The following is a 26236-nucleotide window of genomic DNA, read 5'->3' as shown; positions in this document are numbered from 1 at the left end:
TTCCATCATGACCAAGAGGAGAGCTGCTCTGCAGTACAGTGGAAACAGCTGCCCGTACCCTGGATGCCCTCGCCTTCACTTGGTGTAAGCTCCAGCCTGCTGACAGTCAGACGTGGAAATAAGTGTGGTGAAATAAATATGATAAATATCTTCCCTGAAGGTAGTAAAATGAAGCCAACTTGAAAAATAGGTTTGGAAATTACTAAACTGTCTGCTCTTTCTCAGTGAAGTGATTGATCTATTGTAGCCTCATTTTGGAAGCTGAGTGTAGCATCTCAACTCTGCCAGTGTCCTATCCCGAACTTGACAAACTTTCTGTACAGCTGGAAGAGTAAGTTCTTGTGAAGCTTGCTCTCAGAATTTCATACTTTTTTTTTTTTTTTTTTAATCGTTTGTTACCATTTCATGCTGGTGTCATTTAACACAGGTTTTAGTGGTGTGAGTCTCAGAAACATATTCTTTTTTTTTTCCAGTTTGATTAGTAGCCTTTCATTCAGTATGGTTTGTGCACATAGCTGCAGTGTGCTGTGAAAGGTTAGACTAGGAAAACAGTAAGTTTCTTACCACTGCATGTGGGACAAGATAGCTCAGTGGCTCCAGTAATGCTTTCATAGAAATAAAAGTCAAGAAAGTGGTCAACTCGTCTTACCAAGCTGAATGGTTCCGAGTCTCTGTGGGGCCAGCACTGCAGTGCTCCCTGCCCTTCCCCTGTTGCAATCTGGAAATCCTTTCTCAGCCATATGGTTCAGACACCCTGCTCTTCAGGGGAGGTTGCTAGGGGTCTCTTTTGTGAAAGTGTTACTCTGAAGTTAGACAAATTTTGAAGTAGAGTCCCTTTCTGTAAGTCATTGCTCCTCCTGGGGTGTTTCTGCTATGTCAGGTGATGTCAACGGATGGAGAAGTGTTAAGTTCTGGGAAGGAGGACAGCTGGCATAAGCTTGCTTTCTCCAGGGTTTGCAAGTGTGATATTTAGCAAATTTATAAGAAAATGCATGCCAGCTTGTGCTACCTCTTTCAAACTTTGGGGAAATCAAGTTTGGAGCAGCTGTAGTTTATGAACATCTATGCCGAAGTTAATGTTCTGAAGCTACAAGTGATGGAAAAAATGGATCCCCAGAACAGTAAGAATATAAGAACATCCTCCAAACTCAGCGTGGAGTGACTTCTTTTGGCTGTTCCTGACTTAGCAGTAGTTAGGAGATCCTGGCCCATTTGGGCCATAGCCTTGTAGATACCGACTCAGTGGAAATAAGCCTTTTTTCCACTCCACATTTCATTGCTTTCCTTCTGAATTTACTTGTAGAGGAGGAGGTCTGCATCCTGGAAGTTACCTGTGGTGCTAAAAAACACTCAATGATGATGAATAAAGCATGTACAGGAAGCAATAAAATCAACTGATCTGTCCTGAAATGCCAATCAGTTTTCCATAGCAGAGACACTTAGGGCTTGATCCCGCAGCCCCCTTTCACATTCAGGTCACGGTCCAGGTCTTTGCCAAACATTTTGGCCCTGCCCACACGTCTTCTGGAGTCCATATTCTTCAGGGTAGACATATGGAGGAAGTGATCCCGACAATATGTGGTATGTTTTTACCCCATTGCTATGTAACGAAGAGCTGGAGAGAGTGACTGCACGCTGTGATGGTAGAAATTTCTCATCTAGTGTAGGAACACCCTCATTACTGCAGGTTGCAGGACTGCTCTGGCTGGTGAGTGTTGCCTTCTGATTTCTCCCACACACCTATTTAGTGCTTAGTAAAGGGCAGGACAAAAAATCTATCACTAAAAAAAAGATACTGAACTTTTAGTCAGACGATTCTGCTGGCAGGAGCTGTGTGATGCTGGCATTTGACGTGGAGGGAGTAAGTGTTATTAATTTTAATGTGAGCATCAGTGCAGGAAGTGGGAGTGTAATTGGCCATTAATGTTGTTTGCCTGTATGCAAAATAAATTATCTGTTGCCCAAAGGGCTTTTAACAGGGAAAAAGATTTCTGCTAATGATTTCCTAAAAAAATGCTTGTCCATATGAAGAGGTAATAATTCCATGTGTGCTGTGGTCTTTCTTTTGAGGCAAAAAGAGATGACTGAAGGCAAGCAGCTAACTGCTTGGCCAGAAATCACTACAGTTAATACGGGTGTTGCTCCTAGGACTTGCAAAGCTGAGGCCACCTTGCTCCTAGGCATTAGGAGATGAGGTATTAAAGGCTTGCAGAAGCAGCTGCACGAATCCCAGCGGTGCCTTACCAGGCTGAGTCTGGCTCCCTTGGGCGCTGACAGGTCCCACTGGACACCCTGCAGAAAGCACTACCCCCAGATGCAAAACCACTGACACCAGTGGGGCCTCTCACTGACATCCACATGCTTGGGAGCGGGTTCTTTCTCATCTGGCAGGACCAGGAAAGTGTCTGGCTGCTCTGCACGCCTGCAGCAGCCAGCTCTGTGTGTCCCTGCTGGATCTGTCCTGTCCCAGCAGTGCCACCTGGTCATTGCTGACAGCTCTTCCTGCGAGAGGGGGCCTTACAGCTGGGGACATTTTTTTTAAGCTTTGGAAACTGAAACTAGTTTTTCAAAGGTATATTTTCCTTTTAAGTTGGTAGATTTGGGCAATAGGATTTTTATTATTTTATTTTTCTTTTCTCCTCCCTCCACACATTACAAACCAGCGTTTCGGGGAGGTGTCCCTGTGTTTCCCATTCACCTGTGAGACAGCTCTTGAGTCTCTCTGTAAAAGTGAATCAATGTCTTGTCTGTACAGTAAGTCTGCTTGTATGCATAATGAAAAGTTGAGCTGGGTTGCTGTTCTGTACAATTAGTGTTTCCACTGTCATACTGCAAACAGCACATACTGCACTCCTGTGCCACTGTAATCTGCATCACTGTTGTACTCAAGTCAATGAATAAAGTTTGGAGCTTTATTCTTAATCGCTGGATTCATGTAGCCTCATTTATTTGTTTGGTTGCTTTTTTTTCACCTTGTGGAGTTGTATCAAAGTCTTACAGAACAAGATGCGCAGAGAGAGGCGAGACATCATTGACCAGACCAAGACAGATGAAAAAAGTGCCTGGCTTCAGTAGAATTCTCACCAGACTTGAGGAAGGACAAAAGGTTTCTTGTCAGTAAAATAGCTACTTATACAAACCACATAGGAGTCTTCATTTTGTGCGGTTAGTTTGTGGTTTAAAAGGACCCAAGATATCAGCAAGGTCAGCTAGGTCATCCTGCTGCATTGGCTTCATGATCTAAATAATTTCCTTTCTCTGTTCTTGTGAGTTCAGCTAAAAACTTCATCCCTGACAGGGTATTTCTGTGTCTTAGTATTTTAAATTGAATGTTTGCCCAACTACCTGGAGTTTAACTCTCCCCAGCCTTGGTCTGGGTGCAGAAGATGTGGAAGATGCTGTTCTAGGAGATAGAGCTGCAAATTGTCCGTGTGTGCTGAACGCCCAGGTCTCCAGCAGACCACAGCAGCAGCAGGGCTGGACACACCGCACCCCAGAGGGACCTGTAGCAATTCCCATCATTGCCTAAGAAGAAAGAAATGTCCAGGGGCTTGGCGTGTAGGTAGCCCCTGGAAAGGGTGCTGTGCATGCACTGTGCTGTAAATAGATGGCCTCCTGAACGTCACTGAATTAATTCGAGCCTCCTGTAGTTGTACTGGGGCCTCATTAAGACTGGCTTTGAGGCTTAATGTTAAGGGGGGGAGGGGAGGGGGTATGTTAGTCTTTGAAGTAAAGCCACTGGAGATCAATCTTAAAAAAAAAGTTCAGAGGGGGTGTGAAAGGATCCTGCTTCAGGCCATTGATCATCTGAGCTGCAGCTCTCTGTTCAAGGGCAGGAATGGTACAGCACACGTCACAGAATCACAGAATGGCTTGGGTTGGAAGGGGCCTTAAAGATCATTAACTCCTACCCCTGCCATGGGCAAGGACACCTCCCACCACACCAGGTTGCCCAAAGCCCCATCCAGCCTGGGCTTGAACACTTCCAGGGATGGAGCAGCCACAGGTTCTCTGGGCATCCTGTGCCAGGGCCTCACCACCCTCTGAGTGAAGAACTTTGTCCTGCACAGCATCCTTGAGCCTACAGACAGCCCCTGCAGCACCAGGATTTGTGCCCTGCAGGTAATACGTTCCCTGTCTCACAACTGACAACCTGGAGGTGTTTCCCCCACTGCTCTGCAGGGCAGGATCCCATTCCCTGCCTGCTGCCCTGCAGCCCCAGGAACCTAGAAAAGAAAGAAAGAAAGTCTTCCTTTTGATTGTCTCATTTAGTCATGAAAAGTCCACTTCCCAGGTCTCAGCTCCTTCCTTGTAGCAACAGAGCAAGAGTTACTGCCTGGTGCCAACCCTAGAACACCTCTGGCCAGCCCAGGCTCTGGAGGTCCTGAGCAGCAGCCCCCAGTGGGGCCTTGGACCCAGAAGGGTGAGGGAGCAGTTGTTCTGTTTCAATCTGCCTCAGTCCATAGTGGTTGGGAATTTCATCTCCATGAACGTCTCCTGCGCACAGAGTAAGTATACAAGGCTCTGGTCCAGTCACTGGCTCCACAGCATGACAGTGGCAGCCACCCTAATTGCATTTCTTAATTTCTCTCCAGTTAAACGTACAAGCCCAATGAAATCTAAGTCCTGGGTTTCTCTCTTTCTTTTCATTTTTTCTTTTTTACTTTTTAGGCCATTTTTCTCTGTTCCCTCCTCCCCACAAATAATGTGAGGTTTATGACCCCTGAGTAATGGCTGAGGAATGCGCTGCATCCTACAGCCATCGCAAAGCATCTGGCAATGGGAATCTTCACAGCATGTCAAAAATACACAGATAAAACCACTGTAAATAGCTCAGATCAAAACAAGTCAAATGTCAGTGCTAATTTGCTGTCAAGTATATAGTCCAAGACCACTTCCTCCTGCAAAAAGAGAAACCCAGTTCCCAAGTGTGGCTTGCTCTGGTGTCACAAGAAGTTCGCTCTCCACCAAAAATCTCTCCAGCTCTGAATGAACAAGAGCATTTTTTTCCCCTTGCTTTTTTATCCTCTAGCTTTTGTGCTGTCCGCTGCGGAGTCTGAGGCTGGGAAATGAAACTTCAATCTGGCCTGCCATTTTTCTATTGTAAGAAAGGACTCTTGGGAGAGATATTTACTGTTTTCTATGGCTCAGTGAGAGGGCGAGAGAGGGAAGTTGTTCCAGGAGTTCCCATTACAAAGCATTTTTTCACATAGGCTCGCTTGTATTTTTAAGGACTTGGAGATTAAAGAGCCGGCAGCCCTGGAACAGGAAGCTTGCTGTACGTCCAAAGGTCAGGTGGGTCTCAGACAGCCACTGCTTCCAGTTCTCTTTTGTATACACACTGCAGATTAAAATGTACGTCCCAGACTGGACGTAGCCATGGTAGTGATGGGGGCCCATGGGCTGGGGGAAAGGACGAATGAGGCAGCAGGAAAGCAGCACAGAGCCGTCCCTCCTCAGGCTGCGGTTTCATGAGACGAAGGACTGGGCTGCTCAGCCAGCTCAAGGTATTCCCACGGCCTCACAGCTCCTTCCTGCCATCAGATATGTCAGCATGACTGCTTGTGGGGTCGCTCTCCCTGACATTCAGGAACTGATCCTGCTTAAGAAAACATTTTTTACTTCTTATTCCATACTTTTCTTTTCTTTTCTTTTTTTTTTTTTTTTTTAATTGGAGTCAGTTCCCTCCTTTGGTGACTGCAGTGGCCTCACAAAACAGTTGTACTGGCACAAAAGGGTGGGCACAAATGGGTAATGGGGTATGAAGAACATTAGAGCAGAACACTTTGAGTTGCGAGGGATATTGGACATGTTATGTCATGAAATTACAGTCTTGATTTGGTGACAGAGGTGATAACCCTCCCTTTAGCACTGCGGTTCCAGCGGCACATTTACACATTCTGTTATTAAGCAGTCATTAAGAAATGTGTCATCGTTTGGGATATCCCAGCCCCCATAGCACCAGGTTTTGGAAAGAAGAGTTGCTTGTAGAACCAACTCTTTTCAGGATGAGCCCAGTGAGGCTGTCTGAAATAGTGCTGCACGTTGGCTGGCTCTTCTGGACGTGGCTACATACTGCAGAGCAAACAAAACGCAGCTGAGTCCATTCAAGGAATTCATTGACATTGATGCTTTGAGGTCTTTATGTGAACCGAAGTGTTTGCTGTGAAACAGGAGACAAGCTAATAATCAAAACAAGTTTTACAATGAATGAACTGCCGCTGAGAAATGCCTACTTTACAGCTTTGATACCATGCTGGATGTTAAATGACTGCCAGGAGCAAACTCTGTGGTATCTCAGTTAGCTCTTACCCTAATTATCATTTACAGAGGAGTCCCAGCTAGATGAATGATGACTTCAATATAAGGACTTTTAAGTAAGATTTATTGATGTGACTACATTAATAATTCCCTTAGTAATGATGCATTTAAGAGTACAGATACTGTGGGAGGAAGGGGGAAGGAGGCCAGATATTTGGAGTCATGTAGAAGTGTGTGTTTTATTTTCATGTTGTGTCTTTCGCTGTTCCCCCTATCTCCTCACACAGCTGGGAAAAAAAAAAAAAAAAAGAAAAAAAAAAAAAGAAATAAATAAAAAAAATAATGCTCTTACTGGCTAGTTTTGTGGAAGAAAAAAGAAACAAAAGGGAGAGAAAAAAAAAAGTAGGTAATTGGCACATCTGTTGAGAACAAGAAATACTGGATCATAAACAAGATCTGCCAATACACACAGGCAGCTCCAAGCACACCACTGCAACATGCCAACCTTGCTGCCAATGCTTGGCATTCAAGATTTGTTTTTCCCATAGCTGATCAATTGTTCCACTTCTTGAAAAGTGCATTTGTGCTCCTTCTGGCCCCAGAGCGATCCCAGCAGAGGACCACAGGAGAACTTCCCTGTGTTTTACCAGTCCCAGTGACAACAACACGACTGCTGGGGCAGGCCGAGCAGCCACCCGATCGGGTGCACAAACCAGCTCAAAAACGGACCCTATGAGGAAAAGTGGAGTTAGGTTCAGTTGTACCAGCAAGCTGTCAGGGTCATTATGGCTGCAACATGGCCCTGGTGCTGACACCAGGAAAGAGGAGCTCTGCCCCAGCAGGATTTACCCCTCTGCAGGCCCCAGGCTGCCACTTGGCCTTCACCTCATGGGGAAACCCAGGGAAGCTCATCCAAACTTAACTAAAGTTGCTAGTCCATTCCCCTCTGGGCATTTTCAGCCTGAAATGAAATGTCCTTGGTCAGATGATCTCACTGAGGGATTGAAGTAAACCGAAAGAAATTAAAGGCACTTAAAGCATGAAGGTTTGGTAAGATCTTCTGCAGGTCTTGTGGGAGATGCTAAAGCCATTACATCTCACCACCACTCCTCTGCTGGATGTCAGCATCTTCAGCTGCAGCACTGGAGCAGCTGCATGCAAAGCTATTCAGGTTATTTCAAGTGACCTTCCTTGAAGGTTGAGCTGTGGTAGCTGACTTGTTGATGAGAAAGGAAATGCCACAAGAGTAAACAAAAATAGTGTTTGGTGGGCGGCCAGTGAGAAGCTGCAGGACAGAACCTGCAACAGAAAGGCCCTGAGACAAGATCTCTAGCTATAACTTCGGGACCCAGAACTATCGTTTTGCAGAAACCTCATCCTGTACCAGAACCCACATGTCTCCTCAGTGTGTCTGCTTGAGGAGAGCTGCAGCCTGAGGTGGACACGCACGCTTGTATGGTCACCTCCCACCCTGCAGTTGCTGGGGCCTGGGGATGGTGGCTGCAGCCTTGTGCTCCTCGGGGAAAGGCAGACCAGGGTTTGGGTGTCCAGGGCCCTCAGGCACCGTGGGACACTCCTGGCTCCTGCCACTTGTGCATGGGGTGACGCACGCCATCTCCCAGCTTCGCCAGTGGCGACCCTCGTGGCCTGTGCCCCTGGGCGGCTCTCCCAGTCCAACCCCCTCCAAAAAAACACACATTTCTGGGCACCTGGCCTGCTGTGTGAAACAGCCTTTGTGCGATATTTTGTCAGCTACAAATAATTGAAAAAGGCCTACATAAAGTCCTAATTGTGTCACAGAACAGGCTCTTCAGTCATCCATCTTCCTATTAAACTTGCGAATTTCAGCTACTCAGCCCTGTTGGAGTTATTTTCCCCTTCCCCTCCTTCTTCTTTTAAGCTTCTATTTATATTCTCTCAGTTGTCTCTGCCAGAAGATCTCATGTGGATACATTAGGCCTTTTCAAAAGGAAAGTTGGATTACAGCGATTTTTCTCCCCGTAGGACACAACAGCTTCATCCTTCATAACAGAGCAATACACTATAACTTCATTATGGATGGCATGAAGCTGGCCTATTTAAACAGAATACTTAATGATAGCTGGGAAGGCAGAAGAAATTCAATTCTGCTGGTCTACGTGGGAAAAGGGAAAGAGCTCTTTTGGTATTTACTGAGGCTGACTTCTTGACTCTTAATTAAAGTCTCTGTTCACAGGACAAAAAATAAAAATAAAAATGGGAGATTCGAGTGATACAGATGAGATCTGCTACTGTGTGGTTGCTTCCTTTTTGTCAGGTAGTCTGACATACCCTGAGATCTAGTATTATTAGCAGGCATGAGGGCTCCTCCGTAGTACTTAGCCACAGCTGGTAGAAATTGCAGTTTGTTGGTGTTCTACTGTAGAAATTACAGGTTCTGTGTTTTTTTTTTTTGTTTGTTTGTTTGTTTGTTTTTTTAACTTTCCCACTTCAGCAGCGCTGACCTCTGAAGCGTGTTCTGCTTATTGACTTTGGCTTGGTGGAAGTGGTTAAGGCCTAAAGAGAAGCTGCGGACTGAAAAAAAAAAAAAAGCCACTCATTTTGGGGAAAATGCCAGAATGAATAGCCTTCCGTGAGCTCACAGTTGACATCAGACCACAGGTTGTGGTGATGATGGAAGAGGTCTTAAAAGATCCTAATGAAAATGTAGCAAGCTGTAAAAATTAATGTTTTCCCATATTTTGATAAAACAAGTTTTTCCTCTTGCCTGGGTAAGTTTTAGTGGTGCTGAAAGATGCCAAGAGGTCATCTCTGTCAAGGTGAGTCCTCCATTAACAGCATTATAGTCCACAGAGGTTTTTTGTACCGACTTAGGAGAGAGATTACTCCATATTGGTTTACCAATAAAATCCATGTGTGGATGAGATTTGTAATATTTGGTCCACTGAAAGCCCTGATTTCCTATCCCATCCCCTCAAAAACTAGGACCATGGCTAATTACATATCAGAAACCTGTATCAGAAACTCTTAGGAAGCTGAAAGACATGTCCCATGGTGGCTGTGAGCATTACATGCTGAAATGCAGCGTATCGATACCCAGTGAGGTCTGCTGGGGGGAACATGCCCATATGGAGTTTGGAGTGGAAAAAAGAATGTTTTTTAGTTCTTTTACTGGTATTGAACACTGCCAAAGGAAAGCTGAGGGGCTTCTCTGGAGGGAAACATAGGTCTTAAGTGGAAAATAAGTGTGATGAAGGAATGGCTCCAGGATGAATAAATGCCCAGGCAGTTAAGAACACTGTCCAGTCAGCATGTCTCATACTTTGGCCAGAGATAGGTATTCTATCTATCAGGGGAGCGAAAGTCATCCATGCTGTTAGAGCTCTCTCTAATTTGTTCTAGGAGCAGTTTGGACTCAATGACTGCAAAGGAAATGTCAAAGAATAGGAAGCCAAGAGAAGCTCATCAAAAAGACATCTGGTCCTGCTGTCCTTAATGGGAAATCCCCCCTCCCTCCAGCCACTCTCTTCCCAGCTATGCTCTTTTGAAACAGTTAATGTCTGAGGGAATCCAAAACATTGCTGGGATGTATCAGCCATGACGTTTTTGTATAGCTGAGCAGCTGAACAGCTTTTTTTTTATTATTATTATCATTTGTTTGTGTTAGGTCTGATTGTCTTGCCTTTCATTGGAAAAAGTCAGAAATGGCTGGGCAGAAGTCAGTGGAGCAACACCAGTGTTACGCCAGTTGAAGCTGGGGAAGAATTTGGCCACCTCTTTTATGGCCAGAATCATGAGGTGCTTCACAGGGAAATAAGAAGACCTCAAAAGGCATACCCATAGTCAGCATGCTTGGAAATCTCCTGAAGTAAAAGATTCATGTCCTGTTCTCCAGTTGAGTACTCACTCCTCTTCTGCCAAGTAGCTTTGCTTGCATCAGTTACGCTATCCCAGAGAGTGATGGGTCTGTCTCCTGCTGCTTCTGGCCCCTTCTTCACTGACTGAGCCCCATCAGTGCTTTCCTGGAAGCGGGGACAGGCAAGGTCTGCTGTAAAGCACCCACAAATGTTACCTGTGGGGAAAGACGTTGGGTTGAGGCTCATGCTCCTGAGTGGGTTGCTAGGATTTTTCACAGAGCACTGCAGTAAATCACCTGGTGGTGGCATTTAGCACATGAAATATCTCCCCTGCAAAGAGGCAGAAGCCTATTATGGATGTCTGCAATTGCCACTAATAATAAGGAGGAAAAAAGCAAGAAATACACGGATACACGTGTAGACGGATGTTATTTTATTGGCTCCAAGGAGCTCCACCATGAAAACTGGCACACAAGTATTTGCTCTGCCTGGGCAAAGCAGCAAACTCTGATTTCAGCACCAACACTGGGAGTATTAGCTCCTTGCACTAAGCAGGGTCTGCACGTTTCCCAGTTTTATTAAACCCTGGAACACAACAGCCTGTTTGGAAAAAAAAAAAATGTTCCAAAGTGTTCTAGGTAGTTTATGCTGCAAGAGGAAGGGGACAAACTTATATCCTCTGCCATTATGTTAGTTGTCACTGCCTCACCAATTGCCATGGGCCTGGCCAGCAGTCCTGAGACACCAGTGTGTCCTTATCACGGCCAGGAGGGGAACGCAAGGGACAAGCAGGGGATATAAAGCCTCTGGGGTCTGAAGACAGGAATCTCAGGTATTTGATGTCTTGATGTTTCAAATCATCTTTAATTAGCTTGTTTAACTGTTATTATCCTTAATTAGGCTTGCTGAGTTCAGAATGACTACTCACCTGCTTTGAGGCACAGACAAGCTTTAAAAGTTTGCAAAATCAGGGCCACACTGCTAGATTCTGAAAACTGCAGCCAAGAACTTGCTGGAAAGGGCCGTAAGAGAAGTATTTCTAGTGACGGATGTATTTATTTAACCTGTTTTTCCCTCCAGTCATCAGAGGCTGCTGGATCTGATGGCTCAGGCACTTGGCTTGCCTCTCCATTTGTGTGGTGGTTGTGTACTGGCAAGAGACGGGATGTGCTCCACCTTCAGCTTCCTTGAGCAGCAATAGCCCTTTATCAAAATTTGTTCTCACTGGGGACATTTCCACGAAGTAAAAGCCGCTTTACAGTTCCACCTGACACAGACGCCCTGTGAGATGTCGTTGCCAGCAATCACAGCCTTGGAGGGTGGGGGCAGGAGGGGCACACAGGGACCCAGGCAGGCTGGGAAATGTGGGTTCTGTGAGCCTCTTGTTGGCCTTTGCCCAACTCACTGCTCTCTGCTTGCTGACTCCACGGCCCAGCAATTGTACAGAAACGATGATGCTCCCCCCTCACCATTTTACTCAGCTGAAGTGGAAATGAACATCTCTGAGCACTCCAGGCTCTTCAGACGTGTGTGCACCTCAGACATAGGCTTGCAGAGCTGAGCAAAGGTGCAAGGAGCTGTATGGTTTGGGGAGCCCACCCACCTGCCCCACAGTGGAAACAGGTCTCTGCAAGAAGAGGTATGTTTCCATCACAGGCTACACCGCTGTCTTCCTGCCCACACTTAAAGTGCTAAGCAAGGCCAAAGCCCCAAAGTCTGTGAGTCCCTTGAGGGACAAGGCCAACCTCAGAACAACATGGCCTTGCTGTCACCCTCCTCCATCAGTGGCATCCTCTTTTAGTTTAAAGCCATTACGCCCTGTCCTACCACTATGCTCCCTGACAAAGATTCCCTCCCCAGCTTTCCTGTAACCCCTTTTAGGCACTGGAAGACTGCTGTAAGTTGCCCCAGGAGCCTTCTTTTCTCCAGGCTGAAGACCCCCAGCTCCCTCAGCCTGTCTCCACAGAAGCACCCCAGCCCTCTGAGCATCCTCGTGGTCCCCTCTGGAGCATCTCCAACATCTCCACATCTTTTTCGTGCGGGCCCCCAACGCTCCCATCACTGACAGAAGCATCACATTCCTGCAGCGGCCTCGGACCCAGCTCCCTCTCGCCGTGCCTGCGGCGCTGTGCCGAGAAAAACTCCTCCGGAACCCGCGGGTGGGGAAATCCCCCGGGACGAGCCGGGCGCGGCGCTGCGGGGCGGGGCAGCTCCGTGCCCCTCGAGCCCTTCCCGGCTCCCGGTGCCCTCGGCGGCGGCCGCAGGTTGCCGGCTGCCCGTGCCCACAGCGGAGCCCCGGCCGCGGGGCGGAGAGGGGCGGGGAGGGGGCGGCCCGGGCCGGGATCCGGAGCCGGCGGCGGAGGGACGGGAGCGGTGCGGAGCGAAGCGGAGCGGAGACAGCTCCGTGTCCCGCAGCCCCCATGGAGAAATGCAGAGGTGAGGGGGGGGCGCCACGCGTGTCCGCGACCTGCCGAGCTCCCCTGCTTCGGTGGGGAAAGGGCTTTGGGGAAATAAAGGGGGTCGCCGCGTTCACGCGTGGGGAAACCGCGGTGGAGGTGGGGGTGTCTCGGGGGTGTCCGCGTGTGGGGGCTGCAGGAGGCTCCGCGGGGAGCCGAGCCCCGCGAGTGGGGCGGGGATGGGAGCGGGGCGAGTCCCGCAGGAGGTCGGGGCGGGGGGCGCGGAGCTGCGGCTCCCCGGGCACCTGCCCCGGGTAGGGACCGTGGGGACTCCCCACGCAGGACCGGTCCCTCTCGGGGTCAGGGAGCAGCGCCGTGGCTCGCTTGCTGCAGCCCCTGGATTTGCCTAAGGTTGCTCCGCTTTTTCTTCCTAAATCGCCCGTCGGCGCAGACTTCCTGCCCTCCTGGTTTCTGAATGCAAATCGGGCTGGAAGGAGGGCAGGGTCCCGGCCTCCCCGCTGTCCCCGGGGGTCAACAGCGGCTGGGAACGGCTCGGCCGAGCCCCGCAGCGCTGCGGGAAGCGCCGGGGAAGCGCTCCGGGGAGCGGAGGAGAAGGAGGAGGAGGGAGGAAGGGAGGGGGGCTGGTGAAGTGCCCACGCCTGGGGTGCTCTGCGATTTTGGTGCCGCTGGCTTGTAAAAGTCTCCCCCAGAGGAGGTCATTCCAGCACTTGCACTGTACCGAACAAGTCTGTGGTACAGCTTTACCTGCTGGGAGGAAATGGGGTTCTGCTCATAGCCACTGCCCTCCTTGGGCTGCCTGAACACTTCAGAGAGGAGCATAGAGCTCAAAAAGTATGTTTCTGCCTGACCCTGCCTGGATGTGTTACCCTCAAACTGCCCAGGTGTGGTTAGAGCTCAGTAGACGCATTCAAATTAACAGCCCTTGTTCCCTAATCTTTCTGTGGTGGGGACCTGATATGCCAAGGTATCACACTGTGGGAAGTTACTTTTTGCCAGGACTCCATTCTCTGACTCTGCTGTGCAAGTAATGCAGTGTTCTGACACAGCTGGTTCTGTAGCTCCTGTTGCATTTTGATTCGTTTCCTACTTACAATTGATGCTTTAGAAGCCCGATAGGCACAGTAGTGATGTACTGCTAAAGTGATGTTAAAGATCATATCACAAGCCAAATATTGTGTAGTTTTTTTTTTTACTCTTTTTTTTTTTTTTTTTTTTCTGGCAGGGTCTGCACAGTGCCATTCAGTTCTCGTGGCAAAGCAGTGGATTCATTAAGATTCAGCTATGTTTTGTATATTGTCTTCTTAAATATGCACACTGCTCCCTCAGAGCAGGGCGATGTGTTCTGCACATGTGTAATGAATAGCAAGAGCGACTGATGGCAGAGCTCGCCAGTGCCTTCTGTGCTATGGGTAATGAACGGGCAGGTGTGGGACCAGCGGGTGCTGATGAGGGCAGGGAGGCATCCCGAGCTGTGTGGTCCCAAGGGGAGAGCATGCAGGAGGTGGGAGCCCTGTGGAGCAGGTGGAGGAAGCAGCTGAGTGAGGAGTTACTGATGAGCATGAGGGGCAGTGCCTGTTCCTACAGGACAGTCCACCTATGATGGATGGAGTCAAAGGACACTTAAGCAATAAACTGCTGTTAGGGAGAGGCATTTAACTCTAAAGCCTCTCCTATTACTTAAGAAGCACAGGGTGTGAGCAGCAGCAAACAGCACTGCTTATTTCTTTTAAATGCAGGTGGGGACGCGTTGTAGTCCTGGCCCCAGCCTGGCACACACAGGAGGTGTCTGTCCCTCTTGCTTCCAGACCAGCTGCAGGATTTGGGTGCTGTGTCAGCCTGCAGGGTGGCACCTGCACTGCGGGAAGGGCTTAGGCGCTTGGATGCACATGGTGGGAGTGAAGGAGGGGCTGTGGAGCTCTCCTGGGAATGGGTTTCCTTTCCCAGCCTCTGCAGATGGGGATGCAGGGCCAGCTGCATGAGAAGAAACTCTCTTGACACTTGTTAGGCTACGAAGGCTCTGAAAGATGATCTCTGTGTGTGGCAGTTTTTTTTTTTTTCTTTTTTTTTTTTTTCTTTTTTTTCCTGCCAGTCTGCAGCAAAGAGCATTTTCTCAAATGATATGAGCCTTGAGAGGTTTGGTAGGTTATTATTGTATTTTTAATGCGGTACAGCTCTCTAATGGAAATCGGTGTGACTTGCAGCCCAGTCCTTCAAAGAAAGATGTTTGGCACTCTTGTGTTACTGTCTCTGTTGAAGAAAGACATCAGCTTTGTATTCCTCTTCATCTGAGGGTCTGCCAGGGCTCTGCAGGGCACTGTGAGTGCTTCCAGTGCTCCTCTAAGGAGACGTGCTCCTTCCTTGAGGTTGCCTTGTTACCAGAAGCCAAGCGTTTAGTGTAGATGAGGATTAAAATGGTGACTTGGTAGAAAGATGAGGTGTTTGCTCGCTTATTAGCGTGTTTCGACTGGGAGGGGAATGGGGTGTGGGCCTGCTTGGGACCTAGTGCACATGTTCTTTTTAACAAGTTCCTGCAAATGCAGGGAGATATGCTTGGGATGAACCGTAAAGCAGAGAGGAGAATAAGAGTCCTGGTGACATTCTGAGACCCTGTATAAACCCTTGTTAATCAGAATCAGAATTGGATTGATTCATATTAACACGATCTAGGCTCTGCATAAACATATGTGGTTTATCCTCAGCTGAGCACCATCACAGCTGTTGTGTTCAGCTAATTGCCTTGGTGCAATTGGCAACTGGAGAAAACAGGGCAGTGTGCTGCTGTACCGAATCCAATACAATTTTCAACTGCTGTGCTGAGTCTCCTTTGAAATGGAAATTAATGTCCTGTGTAATGCTGTAAGATGTGTTATCTCTCGCTTATGTGAGAGTGACCCTGGTGGGTTTTGGAGAAGGAAATGGGCTCTGGGAGCAGAAGGCAGGGATGCAGTCATTTTCAGCACGGATTTTAGGAGATGAAGCCTTTTTCTGTGACTGAAACCACAGCCTGTCTCAATTATACATCTACCCTGTCCACCCAGCCACGCCATCCTGCACACTGTCACCCGTGCCAGTATATTTCTAGCCCAGCTGCATTTCTGGACACAGCACCCCCTCAGTCATGCTGCTATGGTATCTGAGCCCTGCTGGCATCGTTCACAAAACTGCCTGGATCCTGCTCCTGGCACTGGCAGTGCTCACCTGCACTGCAACTTTGGGCGCCTACTTTTGGAGCATTCCTGGCAAGGCACGAGGCCTTGTTTTTGTGGTGTGCTGTTTCTTTTTGTGTATGGGGCAGTTCTTGTCCCCCTGCACACCTTCACCACTCCTGAAGCTGTGTGCGTGCTGTACTTGGCGGGGGCTCCAGAAGTTTCCTGTGAAGGAGTTCAGTGTTTGGGGGCTTTCACTGATCGCTTTCATTGAAAACCTACAGCACAGGGAGTGCTTACGTTGTTCTCTTGGGAACTTCCTATGAGCCTCCAAATAGCCTGCTGTCCCAGAGGGAAAGGCAGAAGTCCTCTGAGGCAGGCAAACGTATCTTCAGGCAGTAGCGACCAGAGAGCCCAGGACTGCAGGGGACACCTTGGAGAACCAAAACTCAGCCGTGCATCTGTGACTAACGATGATGTGGAGCACCAGCACCTGGGCCGTAGGCGTTCCTTGCTGAAGCACAGGCCCAGAGCCAGTGTGTTGACTGGGGTGCCGCAGTCACGGAGCTGGTCTGCTGACCTGCCCAGTGGTGTTTACTTCCCCTTGGAAGTTGAGTCACCTCCTCTCTGCTCTCAGGTCAGCGGGGAAGACAGGCTGGTGTGGGCACTGCCACAGTCTGTCACCACAGATCTGACCCGTCTCTGATGTGGCCTTGCCCCTAGGAGGTGCAGGTGCCAGCGCTGCTCATTTCTGGGCTAAAGTTCCTATAAATGTTTTTAGAGACCAGTAACTTGAGTTGATTTCAGGGAGCAGAGCTTTAGGAAGATGGGGTGTGTGGGGGGAGGTCTGAAGCAAACTCAAGCTGCTGAAGCTGGCCAGAAGCCCGCAGGCACCCTTCAGTGGGGCTGCATTGGGTGAGCGACCGGCCCTACAGTGACTCAACGAGGCTGCAGCCGGGGCTGAAAGGCACCGAGGCTGAGAAATATGCCAGGGCTAACGCCTGGCATGGGTTAGCTTGTGGCTGCTGGCTCGGGACGGCCATGGGAGAGGCATCATGACAGAGGCGTGTGCGTGGCAGCTCCTGCAGGCAGGGGCTTTAGTTTTGCTGCAGCCCTGGGGTCCCCTGGCAGCGGGGCTGTGGTGTGGCAGGGTGCTGCGGGGGGAGGCCTGGGAACTGCGCTCATCTGGCCTGAAGTTCCAAACACAAGGGTCAGCGCTCACTGAAGTACTTTTTTCCCCTCTTTTCCCACTGACCTATTGGCTTTCTTCGTGGGCAAAATTCCACAGAAAGCACATCTGAGGATGGTTTGGTGTATGGCAACATTGTCTTCAGTTATAAACAGCTCTGTCTGGAAGCAAATATCTCAGAATTATAGGATCAGCCTGAAACTCCCACATAATGTACATACTTGCCACTTGTGATTTAATAAAAGCCAGTATTTCCTCCCCTTCAGTGAACTGTGCTCTGTCTTGCATAAAGGTTTTTCTGATGTCTTTTTTTTTGTTGTTGTTTTCCTCCTTTGGATCCGCTTAGGATAAAAGTGTAGTGCAAGGCTTACAATGAGCCTGGGAAAGAGAGACCCGCAAGCCCTAGCTGGCAGTTCAGCCTGTGGGCTTCGTGTTTGTGCGTGTAGGAATTTGAGTCTCCTCCTGAGATAACCAGGAGCAGTCGCCGCCCCCAGCACGGGGGTGATGCACGTGGTTTTCCACTCGCTCGTGTGACTTGGGAGGCTTTCATTTTGAAAATATCTTTAGGCTCCCTATCTTGCTAATAATTAATGGATCTAGTTGTTGTTTTTTTTTTTTTGGAGTCAGTGTGAAGTTTGGAGTGTAGAGGTGGGCTGCTAAGCAGCTTGGATGCCTTTTGAAGATGTTTGCATAACGCTTTGGCAGCGGTGTTTTCAGCGAGGTGGGCCCGAGCCAGGAGATTTTTGCAGTTCATGCCCGAGTTGTGGCTTGAGCCCTTCCCTCTTGAACTGAGCTCGGTGGGGAGCAGGGCTTGGGCTGCTGCGATGAGGCCATCTCCTTCCCAGAGCTTGCGTCTGCACCGAGGCAGGTGGCGAGGAGAAGTGTGTGTACAGGCTCCTGTGAGCTGAGATAAGGTATCTGCAAACAAATCTCTGATCCAAAGTCGCTCTGCAGATCACATCATCGTTATTTATCACTGCAAAGCACGAGAACTATTAAGGCTTGGGAAGAAAGAGCTGGCTCACAGAGAACGTGAGTTGCACAAGGGTTTTGCAATGCCGCTAGTGGCTTTAGCTGAGTGTCTCTCCACAAGCACGTTTGAAACGGGGAGCTTTCTTCTGCAGAGGAATGTGACCCGGCCAGCTGCAGCCCCACCAGCTTCCAGTAGCACCATTAATTTGTCATTTGTGTGGAACAAGCCAGTGCACGCGGCCGGTCAGTCCCCACGCCAAAGGCTCTGGCTTCTCATGGTCCCACTGAGAATGAGCTGAAACCGGCGCTAACGCAGAGACGCTCTTTGGTGCCTGCTGGTAACGGGCAAGTGATTGCAGCGGTTAGGTGGCCACCACCTGCAGCAGTAAAGGATTGCAAATGCAGAAATTTGGGCTGCAAAAGTCGAGATGTGGCGAGGCCAGGCTTCTGCAGCGGCTTGTGACAGCTGGAGGCCATCTGTCCCCTCATCCCATCAGCAGCTTTATCCCTGCTACTTGGCTGGGGAGCATGTCCTGCCTCCTCTGTTTGATTCTGGTGTCTTCAAGGATATTTTGCGTTTTATTGCAGCCTCTAAAAATGTGCCTGGTAGTCTTGAATACTGGGAATTTCTGCTGGTTTTATTGTCATGCTTCTCAGACTTCTCCATTGCCCTGGGGTATACAGAATCCAGCAGAGAACTGGGATTATAATGTACTGTTCCACATCTGCTATAGGATTGCCTGATCTTGGCAGCTGATGGAGTATGATAAAGCCTCCTCGCATGAGAAGAGAACTGTTCAGACCGATGGGGCTCCATCTACAAAGCAGCAGAGCTCTCTTTACCTTGCTGCAGTTAGCTGGGCTGAGGGGTGGGAGGTAGCATCCCCTCATCTAACCCCAGCCAAGCTCTTGTTGCCTGTGAGGAGTTCAGGATGTGTTCATGTGCTTGTGGGTGAAAGCAGCTTTTTTTCTTAATTAAAAAAAAAAAAAAAAAGTGTCTTCTGTGCATTGTAGCAACTGTCTGCTTGTTGTGAGCTGCGCCTAGAACCATGCCTGTGAAACTGGGTTAGGAGACTGAAGCGCTGATAACCTGTTTGATAACCTTGTGGCTATCTATATTCCTTCCTCTTGTGGTGGGTAACGAGGGGAGAAGTGTAGAACACAAAAGACGACGAGCTACGTGTGATGAAATTGCATGAGGTGACTCGAAGTGAAGGTGTGACACAGATGGACCAGGCAGACCTTGCAGCTCCTGGGGGACCACGTGCCGTCCTGCACTGGCCTCAGACCTCTGAAGAGCAGGCTGCGGGCTGGCTCCTGCTCAGCTGTCTGCTGCTGCTGGGGTCTCGTGTCTACTGGGCAGCACTGCGGCTACGTGCTCTTCCTCCTGAGCTTTTCAAGCCATGCGGGTGGTTTGCCTAATCTGGGGCATGTAGTGCTTGATGCCTGGGGCTGCAAGTGTCATCAGTGCTGCGCGGGCTTTTGGAGTTCAGCACCCTCACCCTTCTCTGTATGAGTATCCCAGAGCAGCGCTCAGTCACCAGTGAGCTCTGAGGTTTTCCCTCAGCCTGGTGCTTGTGATCCCCACATCTGTCTTGGTTCCCTGTGCAGCAGTCAGAGCCCACTGCTGTTGCTGGTGATGCTCAGCCTCGTATGGCCGGGGGCCTCTGCAAGAGGTCATCTCTGCAGAGCCACCCCTCACGAGCTCCTGCGCCCTGCCACCTTGTCTTGCAGTGTCTCCCTTGGCTACCCCATGAGAAAGCTATAGGAAAACGTGAGGACTGACTTGTAATAGTCCTAATTACATGTTACTGGGTTCTGTCCAACCTAACCAATCATTATTAACTGAGCAGTTAATAATACAGTCCCCCTTCTGTGTGCCAAGCATGGGTGTAGCTTCTCGGCTAACAAGGACCTGTGCCCTTGCAGGGTAAGGGCTGTGTGGGAAGAGGAGCAGCCTAAGAGCGTGCAGAAAAGGCATAACCCAAATATTCTCAGAGGCTCACAGTAGACGTGTGCTCACCTTAACACAAACACAAAAGGCCATGTTTCTTTTTACCAATGCAAAATGGAAGTCTGCTACCGCACCATTTAGCAAACAGTGCTTGTAAATGATTTACTCTTCTGTTAAGCACAGTATTATTTTATATAAGCACAGGTTCTCACTTCTGCTTTAACCTTGTCCCATCTTTTCCAGTCCTATTAAAGGATATATACGCATGCACAGTGTCTTTCAACTCTCTAATGAGCAATGCTGGCTGGTGATGTTACCCATTTGCCTTGGTGCCATGACAGTTTAATTCTGCTGCTGCAGCTTTGGAGTTACTCCCCTGGTGAGGAGAAGACTCTCTTTTGTGAAATTGGGTTATCTTTCAGGCGCTGAAAGGCACTATTGCCTTGTTTGGTGCTGGTTGTCTCAATGCTGAGCTATGTATTGGGACACCATAACCTATTGGGTGTTGTTTAATGTATCTGTGCTTGCAAGAGTTGCTCGGCTTGTATCTGAATGTGGTTGAACTGCAGGGTCTAGTTCTAGGAAACTTCCCCAATTCTTGTAAATCAGTCTTGAAGTGTGTTTGTTATGCTAAGCTTCACTCTTGATTTCTGGGACTTTGAATCGTAGTTCTGTCGCTGATCCTGATCTAGATATTGAGACGCTGTTAATGCAGTCTGTCATCTGAGCGCTTACATTGTGGCAGCTAGTCCCAGTTTCAGCACAGCGGGCTCTTGCTTTAATCACCTGCATATGCCAAAATACCAATCAAATGGATTTAAATGGGCTACCTCAGCTTATGCTGAGCCAGTACAACCTAGCAATATGTGAAGCAGAGCAGACCTGGGTGAGGATGCGGTTTCTTCAGGTCCGTGTCTGTTAGCACTTCGTGCTAGATGACTTCAGTGAGTGTAGTTTTCAGCTCGGGTTGCTCAAGCAGATGCTCTCTTTGAGTGCAGAAGAGGTCTATTTCTGGAAATTGAAGTGGGAGTTGGCGGGCTGGGGGGAAACGAAATGGCAATTGAAACTCGTTCGTTATAAAGCCTGAATTCCCATGTCTGGCTGAGAAGAGAAGCAAATGCTTTCTAGACCCGGGAGGCTCAGCGTTCCCAACAGCAGCATGATTTATTTGTAATTCTGATAGCTCTCTCTGAGCCTCTTAAACTGAAAGAGCAATGGCAGCTTTCCTGTACTGCTCCAACTGCGTGCAGCAAGCTGTGGGCAGTGCCCGGGCAGGAGACCCGAGTGCTGCAGGAAGGGAACTCAGCTGCAGCTAGGTCTTGGGGCAGCACTCCAGGAGAGGATTGCCTCCATCCGAAACCCTGCATTAAATGGCACGGGATTTAACTTGCATGTTTCACTGGACCAGCTACGTCAGCCTTCCTTCAATTCTTTGGCTTAAATAATGGCATCCCCCTTTGGTGCTGTGTGTTTTCATTTCAGCTGTGATGATTCTCTGATTTTTGTGGTGGTTGGTTACCAGCTCCACAGGAGTTTCAGAGCCACAGGGATAAACTGGAGCATGGCCAGGTGTTGAGCATGGAGAACAGCTCTTCTGGGAGATGGCTTCAAGACCAGGTGTAGGGTGTCCTGTTCATGCTGCGTGTGTACTAAAATGGAGCATCCATGCAGTTAGTGTAGGCATTTAGGGTCTCTTTGAAACTAGTGTTACTACAAGGTGTGTAAAAAAACGTGGACTGTTGTGTGCCACCTCCAGATTGCATGTTCTTACATCAGTCAGCTAGTCCCCATGAAGAAATGAGTTGGTCTGCGTGGTAATCCACTTCTCTCTTTAAGGTATTCTTATAGAATTTAACTCTGGTCAGACAACCTCACACCGACACTCCTGATTAGCCGCAAAACCTTCTCAGTTTGCTTTTGTTCCCATGCTGGACTGGAGTTTTTGTTGGAAATGCTCTGTTTTCAGCATGTGTTCTTGTTTTTCCTGACAAACATGAATGTCTGTTGGCCTACATCTAGAGGAGGTGGGAAAGGCCAAATTCATTCCTGGTGTCACTCCAGCATAGTCAATGGGCTGACCACAAGGATCAGATAGGATCTAGAACATTAAGTTTACTGAAAGTTTAACCAATTTTTATTGATACATTTCTGGTGCAACTGATAAAGATGCTTTGTCACATCAGGAAATCGAACTTTAAAGTTAACAGAAGCCAATGTGTGATGGAGAAGGAATGCAGAGCTGGCAGCTCATTCACCCAAGAGAAATGCTGATTCTTCTGGGTGCTCGTAGCACAGGCATGGCTCACCGTTGCTGCAGACATAATTACTTGAACCGTGAAAGATGAGGAGGCTTGAACACACTGGAGACGTGCGGTATGCAAACACAGCCAAATCCTCTGCTGAGACCTCAGCTGGGGCTGGGGGACCCTGGTGCTGAGGGCTGTGGAGCCTTCGGCACAGCACTGATCTGTTGGTGCTTGACATCTTCATCTTAGAGGCTTTGGGCTGAAGCCTCCTCAGCTGAGAAGCTCCTGAGAGCTTCTGCTAGTCCCACGTTCTGGGCTGGAATTTCAGATTTTCTCTCAGCACTTGTCTGTAAGATTTCCTTCTCTCATTAATACAGTCACTTTTTGTTTCTATTGTTCCCAAACATGCAGGCCTGCTCTGCCATGGTACAGCAAGAAGGAAGTAAAATATTCCATTTTAAATATGTAAAGGGAACTGCTGCCTAGCAAAGACAGAGCTGGCTTCTGGATGAAAGAGTCAAATGCCAAACTGTTTTGTTTCAATTTGAGCAGGAGCAGCTTTGATCTAGAAAAGATGACTCAGTCAGTAGCAGGGAGCATTTCTTTATTCTGAATTCAGAAATAAAACCCTAAGATTTAGGCTATGGCGGGTTTGACACGTCAGTCACAGTGTATATTATGTGAAAATGAAAACCATAATGTCTGAAATGAACTGTGGATGCTTTTCCGAAACAAAAAAAAAAAAAAAAAAAAAAAAAAAAAAAAAAAAAAAAAAACTTCTGATGTTGGTTGCCAAGAGTTTTCCTGAAGCCAGAAAGGGCTGGGGGTGGGGGAAGATCACTGCTAGGGAGATGGGAACAGGGAGCAACGTGGACAAACCAGGAAGGGGAGAGACTTCCTGCACCGTAGCTTAAGCCAGAGGTGGGGCCAGGATTAAAATCTGTGTCTCCTGGCCCTCAGTCAGACCCCACAATCCACGTTTGCTGCCTCCTCGCCCTGACTCGGTGCATCTCCTTTGCCACCTCTTGCAGCTCGCTGGAGGAGGCCGATGTGGTTAGACCCCGCAACTGGAGGGTCAGCTCCAGTTGTGTGGAGCAGGAATGGCCAATTCCTGCTACTGAGCTGCTTTTATTTGGAGCCAGGTGTCCGGGCCCAGATCGGCGCAGCTGTGTTTTGTGGCACCGCAGCTGACCCAACAACACAGCTGTGCCCGGGCTGGGGCCCTGCGCAGGCCGCAGCACACACACGTGGCCCGAGCTGGGTGCCGGGGTCAGCAGGTTGTGTGGCTGGGATCCTGGGGACGTGGTGAAACACATCTGGCTCCAGGCAGCAAGCTGCTGGCAAGCCCTGGTGCAAGGGAAAGCTGTCACTGGTGCGGCTTTATTCAACATCCAGCCACTGGCCTGGTTTGTTCTGTGCTGCTGTCCCCTGCAGGCTGAGAGTGAGTGGGTGTGTGTGTGGAGGGAGCCTCCAGAACACTTCCTTGGTGGTTTCGGTGGTTGCATGCACTGGGTGATGGAGACTTCTTTGGCACAGTCGCCTTGTGAAATCTCCTCCTACCCAACAGGTTGTTCCTGCTGAGGAGGACAGCCCAGCCCTACCATCCCCCTGCCTTGCCTGCACCACCTCTGCATTTGCTCTCTTTCTTGCTCTCCTAGCAAGCAGCTGCCAACTAGCTTTTGGCCAGGCTAGTTTTCTGCTTGCTGGTAGACCAGAGGGCAAGGGGGTGGGAGCAGTGTGCTGGGGAGAGGGGCCACTCTGTCGGGTAGCAATGCACAGTCAAGCATGCTCACTCAGGATGCCAAGGACGTTCAGGTTCTCCACAGATGCCTGGCAGCAGGGATTTCCTTGGTCTGCACTGTATATGTCTGATAACAGGGCTGGTTATAGAATAGTAGCTGGATTAGGTAGCCCAAGCTAAACAGCTGTAGAGAAGATGAAATTAGACAGGGAAAAGAGTCCTTAAATCATTTACTTTACCCCTTGTTCCAGAAAGTGTGTGTCTTCTGGTGTTTTCCCCATTTAGATGCTGAATGTTCCAAGTGATGTGACTTTCCCTCAGATTTCTTCAGGATTGCTCCATGATCTGGGAGGTCTCATTACTCCTAGGGATGTGATGTGAAATATTAGTACTGGATGTATACAGTGGAACACTCACATAATTTCCTTTCTTTGCATGGCAAAAAAATAAATAAATAAATAAAATCCCATTTTCACTAATGCCAAAGAACAGCCAATGGTGTGATGTGAGAGCTGGAGAAGGTGAGGAGGCCCACACTACCTGCTGTCACACTGAACCCAAACCGCCCTGGCACCCAGGGGTGTCTCATCCAGCCCATACTAAGCAGCGAGCTGCTGGCCTCCCACAGCATCGTCCTGTGGCTGGCAGCTGGTACAAGTGTGAGTGCAGATGTGGTGCTGGGAGACGATTCAGAAGCTCAAGGCTTGCAGCTGGAAAGTGGAGAGAATGTGGTTGGAGGGAGTTGATCATATCCCTTCCTCGAGGAAGGAACAGAGGCTTGGGCACTTGGGTGGGAAGGAGGAGGTGTCTGCTGTCTGCCCTGCAGCAGAGCAGACTGAGAGCTCCCAGATGTCATCAAATCCTTCTCTTCCTCCTCCAGCTTCCCTTTGTACATTACTATTATCACAGTTTGTTTTGCCCATCCATTTCCAGGAACTACCCCAATTTTCAAGGTCCTGCAGAGACAGAAGGGAGGTTCCTTCTGTGACAGCTTGAGGAGCAGTTGATCATATGTATTTTGTTTTTTTTTGAAGTGGACTCTCTCTGGTACCGGTTCTCCTGCCACTGGTGTTTTCAGCCCGAGGGAGAACTGTATGACCATGACATATAGGCCAATGCGAAGCTAATGGACTGAAAACACATAGCAGTGCTGGCTAATCACAAGTCCAGCAGTATGTAGCATGGCAGTATGGGTGTGCTCCCAGGTATCGGTGGTGCTTTTGATATTTCCATGCTTCGTTTCACTCTGGTCTTGAGTGTGCCTTTAATATAAAGCAGTACTGTGAAAATCAGAGACTTTACCCTGTGACACCATGTGAATTTTGAAGGAATAATGCTTTCTTGAATAGCACTGGTGATATGTATGTTAGCAAAGAGATTAGAAGCATGGATTTCAGTCCTCCACGAAACAGCCTAAAGGGCCTAACTGGAGATGTTGCTGAGCTTTATCCCACGGGAGCAGGCTTTTAACCCTTGGCTGGAACAGTCCTGTGGGTGGAAATACACAGTGTGAATATTAATCTCCAGCTTTAAAACAATAACTTTTGCAATCAGTTGTTGGGTGTGGTTTTTTGACAACTTCCAGATCTCATAAAACTGATGTTTATGAATTATAAATAGCTGTAAATGTACCTGAAAGCTTGGATGCTGTAACTGTTATTAACTACTCTTAATGTAGGTCATAACTTCTGCCCAGAATTGGTGACAGTCCTCAAAGCTATAGGTGTGCCCAGTGCTGCAGTATAGTTTCTGGCATGTCTTTTAGATGGAAGGAAATTGATAGGATAAACATTATATCAGAAAATCAAAATAAGCCTGTAGAAATTTCAGCTTGCAGTGAAGATTGTAATTTTTAGGTGGTAGGACAAAGTGATAATAAATACAGCAGGGAACAAGGAAATCATGTAGCAACTGAAAAATATCCAAACATATGGAAAATTCAATTCTATGGAGAATTAAGTCACTATTATGTAATCAGGATCAATGGAAATGAGCTGATGTCAGTATTGGACTGGCTTAATGCATGGATGGAAAATTGTGTCCTCTCGGACAGACCTGCTAATAGGAGTGGAAGCTCCATGCACGCTGCATTTCCATTAACTGTGTTTTATTTTTTTACCTAGAAGGGGCCTGAGCCAAACCCAACAGAAATAAATAGCATTTTTACTAACCTGAAGCTGATTTGGGGTCTGAGCCTAAAAGATCTGTAGAAGATGGCAAACAGCAGGAGTCTGTGGTGAATGTCTACCCTGTACTGGTTGTTCAGGGCAAAGCTTTTCCCTTGCTTTCCATCTGTCTGAACCTTTTGTGCAACCAGCTTCTGGATCATCCCTCCAGGTAGGGCTGTGGTGGCCCAGCAGCCTTGAAAGTCCCTGCCCAGGTAGGAATTTCCATCCCAAACTTCCAGCTGAGGACTGGAAGGGGCTATACCTGGCACCAGGCGGGATGGGTGCCCATGTGCCCAGGGCACAGAG

At 48.6% G+C, this 26236-nt stretch overlaps 1 protein-coding gene across 2 annotated transcripts in view; it reads left to right on the top strand.

Moving 5' to 3' along the window:
- The first annotated feature begins 12430 nt into the window (after positions 1 to 12430).
- The window catches only part of AFAP1L2 (actin filament associated protein 1 like 2), a 61232-nt gene continuing 47426 nt past the window's right edge, over positions 12431 to 26236 (top strand). For both annotated transcript variants that reach the window (XM_084289718.1, XM_084289717.1), the window contains exon 1: positions 12431 to 12533. In XM_084289718.1, coding sequence (XP_084145844.1) covers positions 12518 to 12533 — 16 coding nt within the window. In that variant the 5' untranslated portion in view covers positions 12431 to 12517. The remainder of the gene's footprint in view (positions 12534 to 26236) is intronic.

Source organism: Netta rufina (genome assembly GCF_964035555.1).
Source record: "Netta rufina genome assembly, chromosome: 7".
NCBI lineage: Eukaryota > Metazoa > Chordata > Aves > Anseriformes > Anatidae > Netta > Netta rufina.
This window is presented reverse-complemented; position numbering and strand designations above follow the sequence as displayed.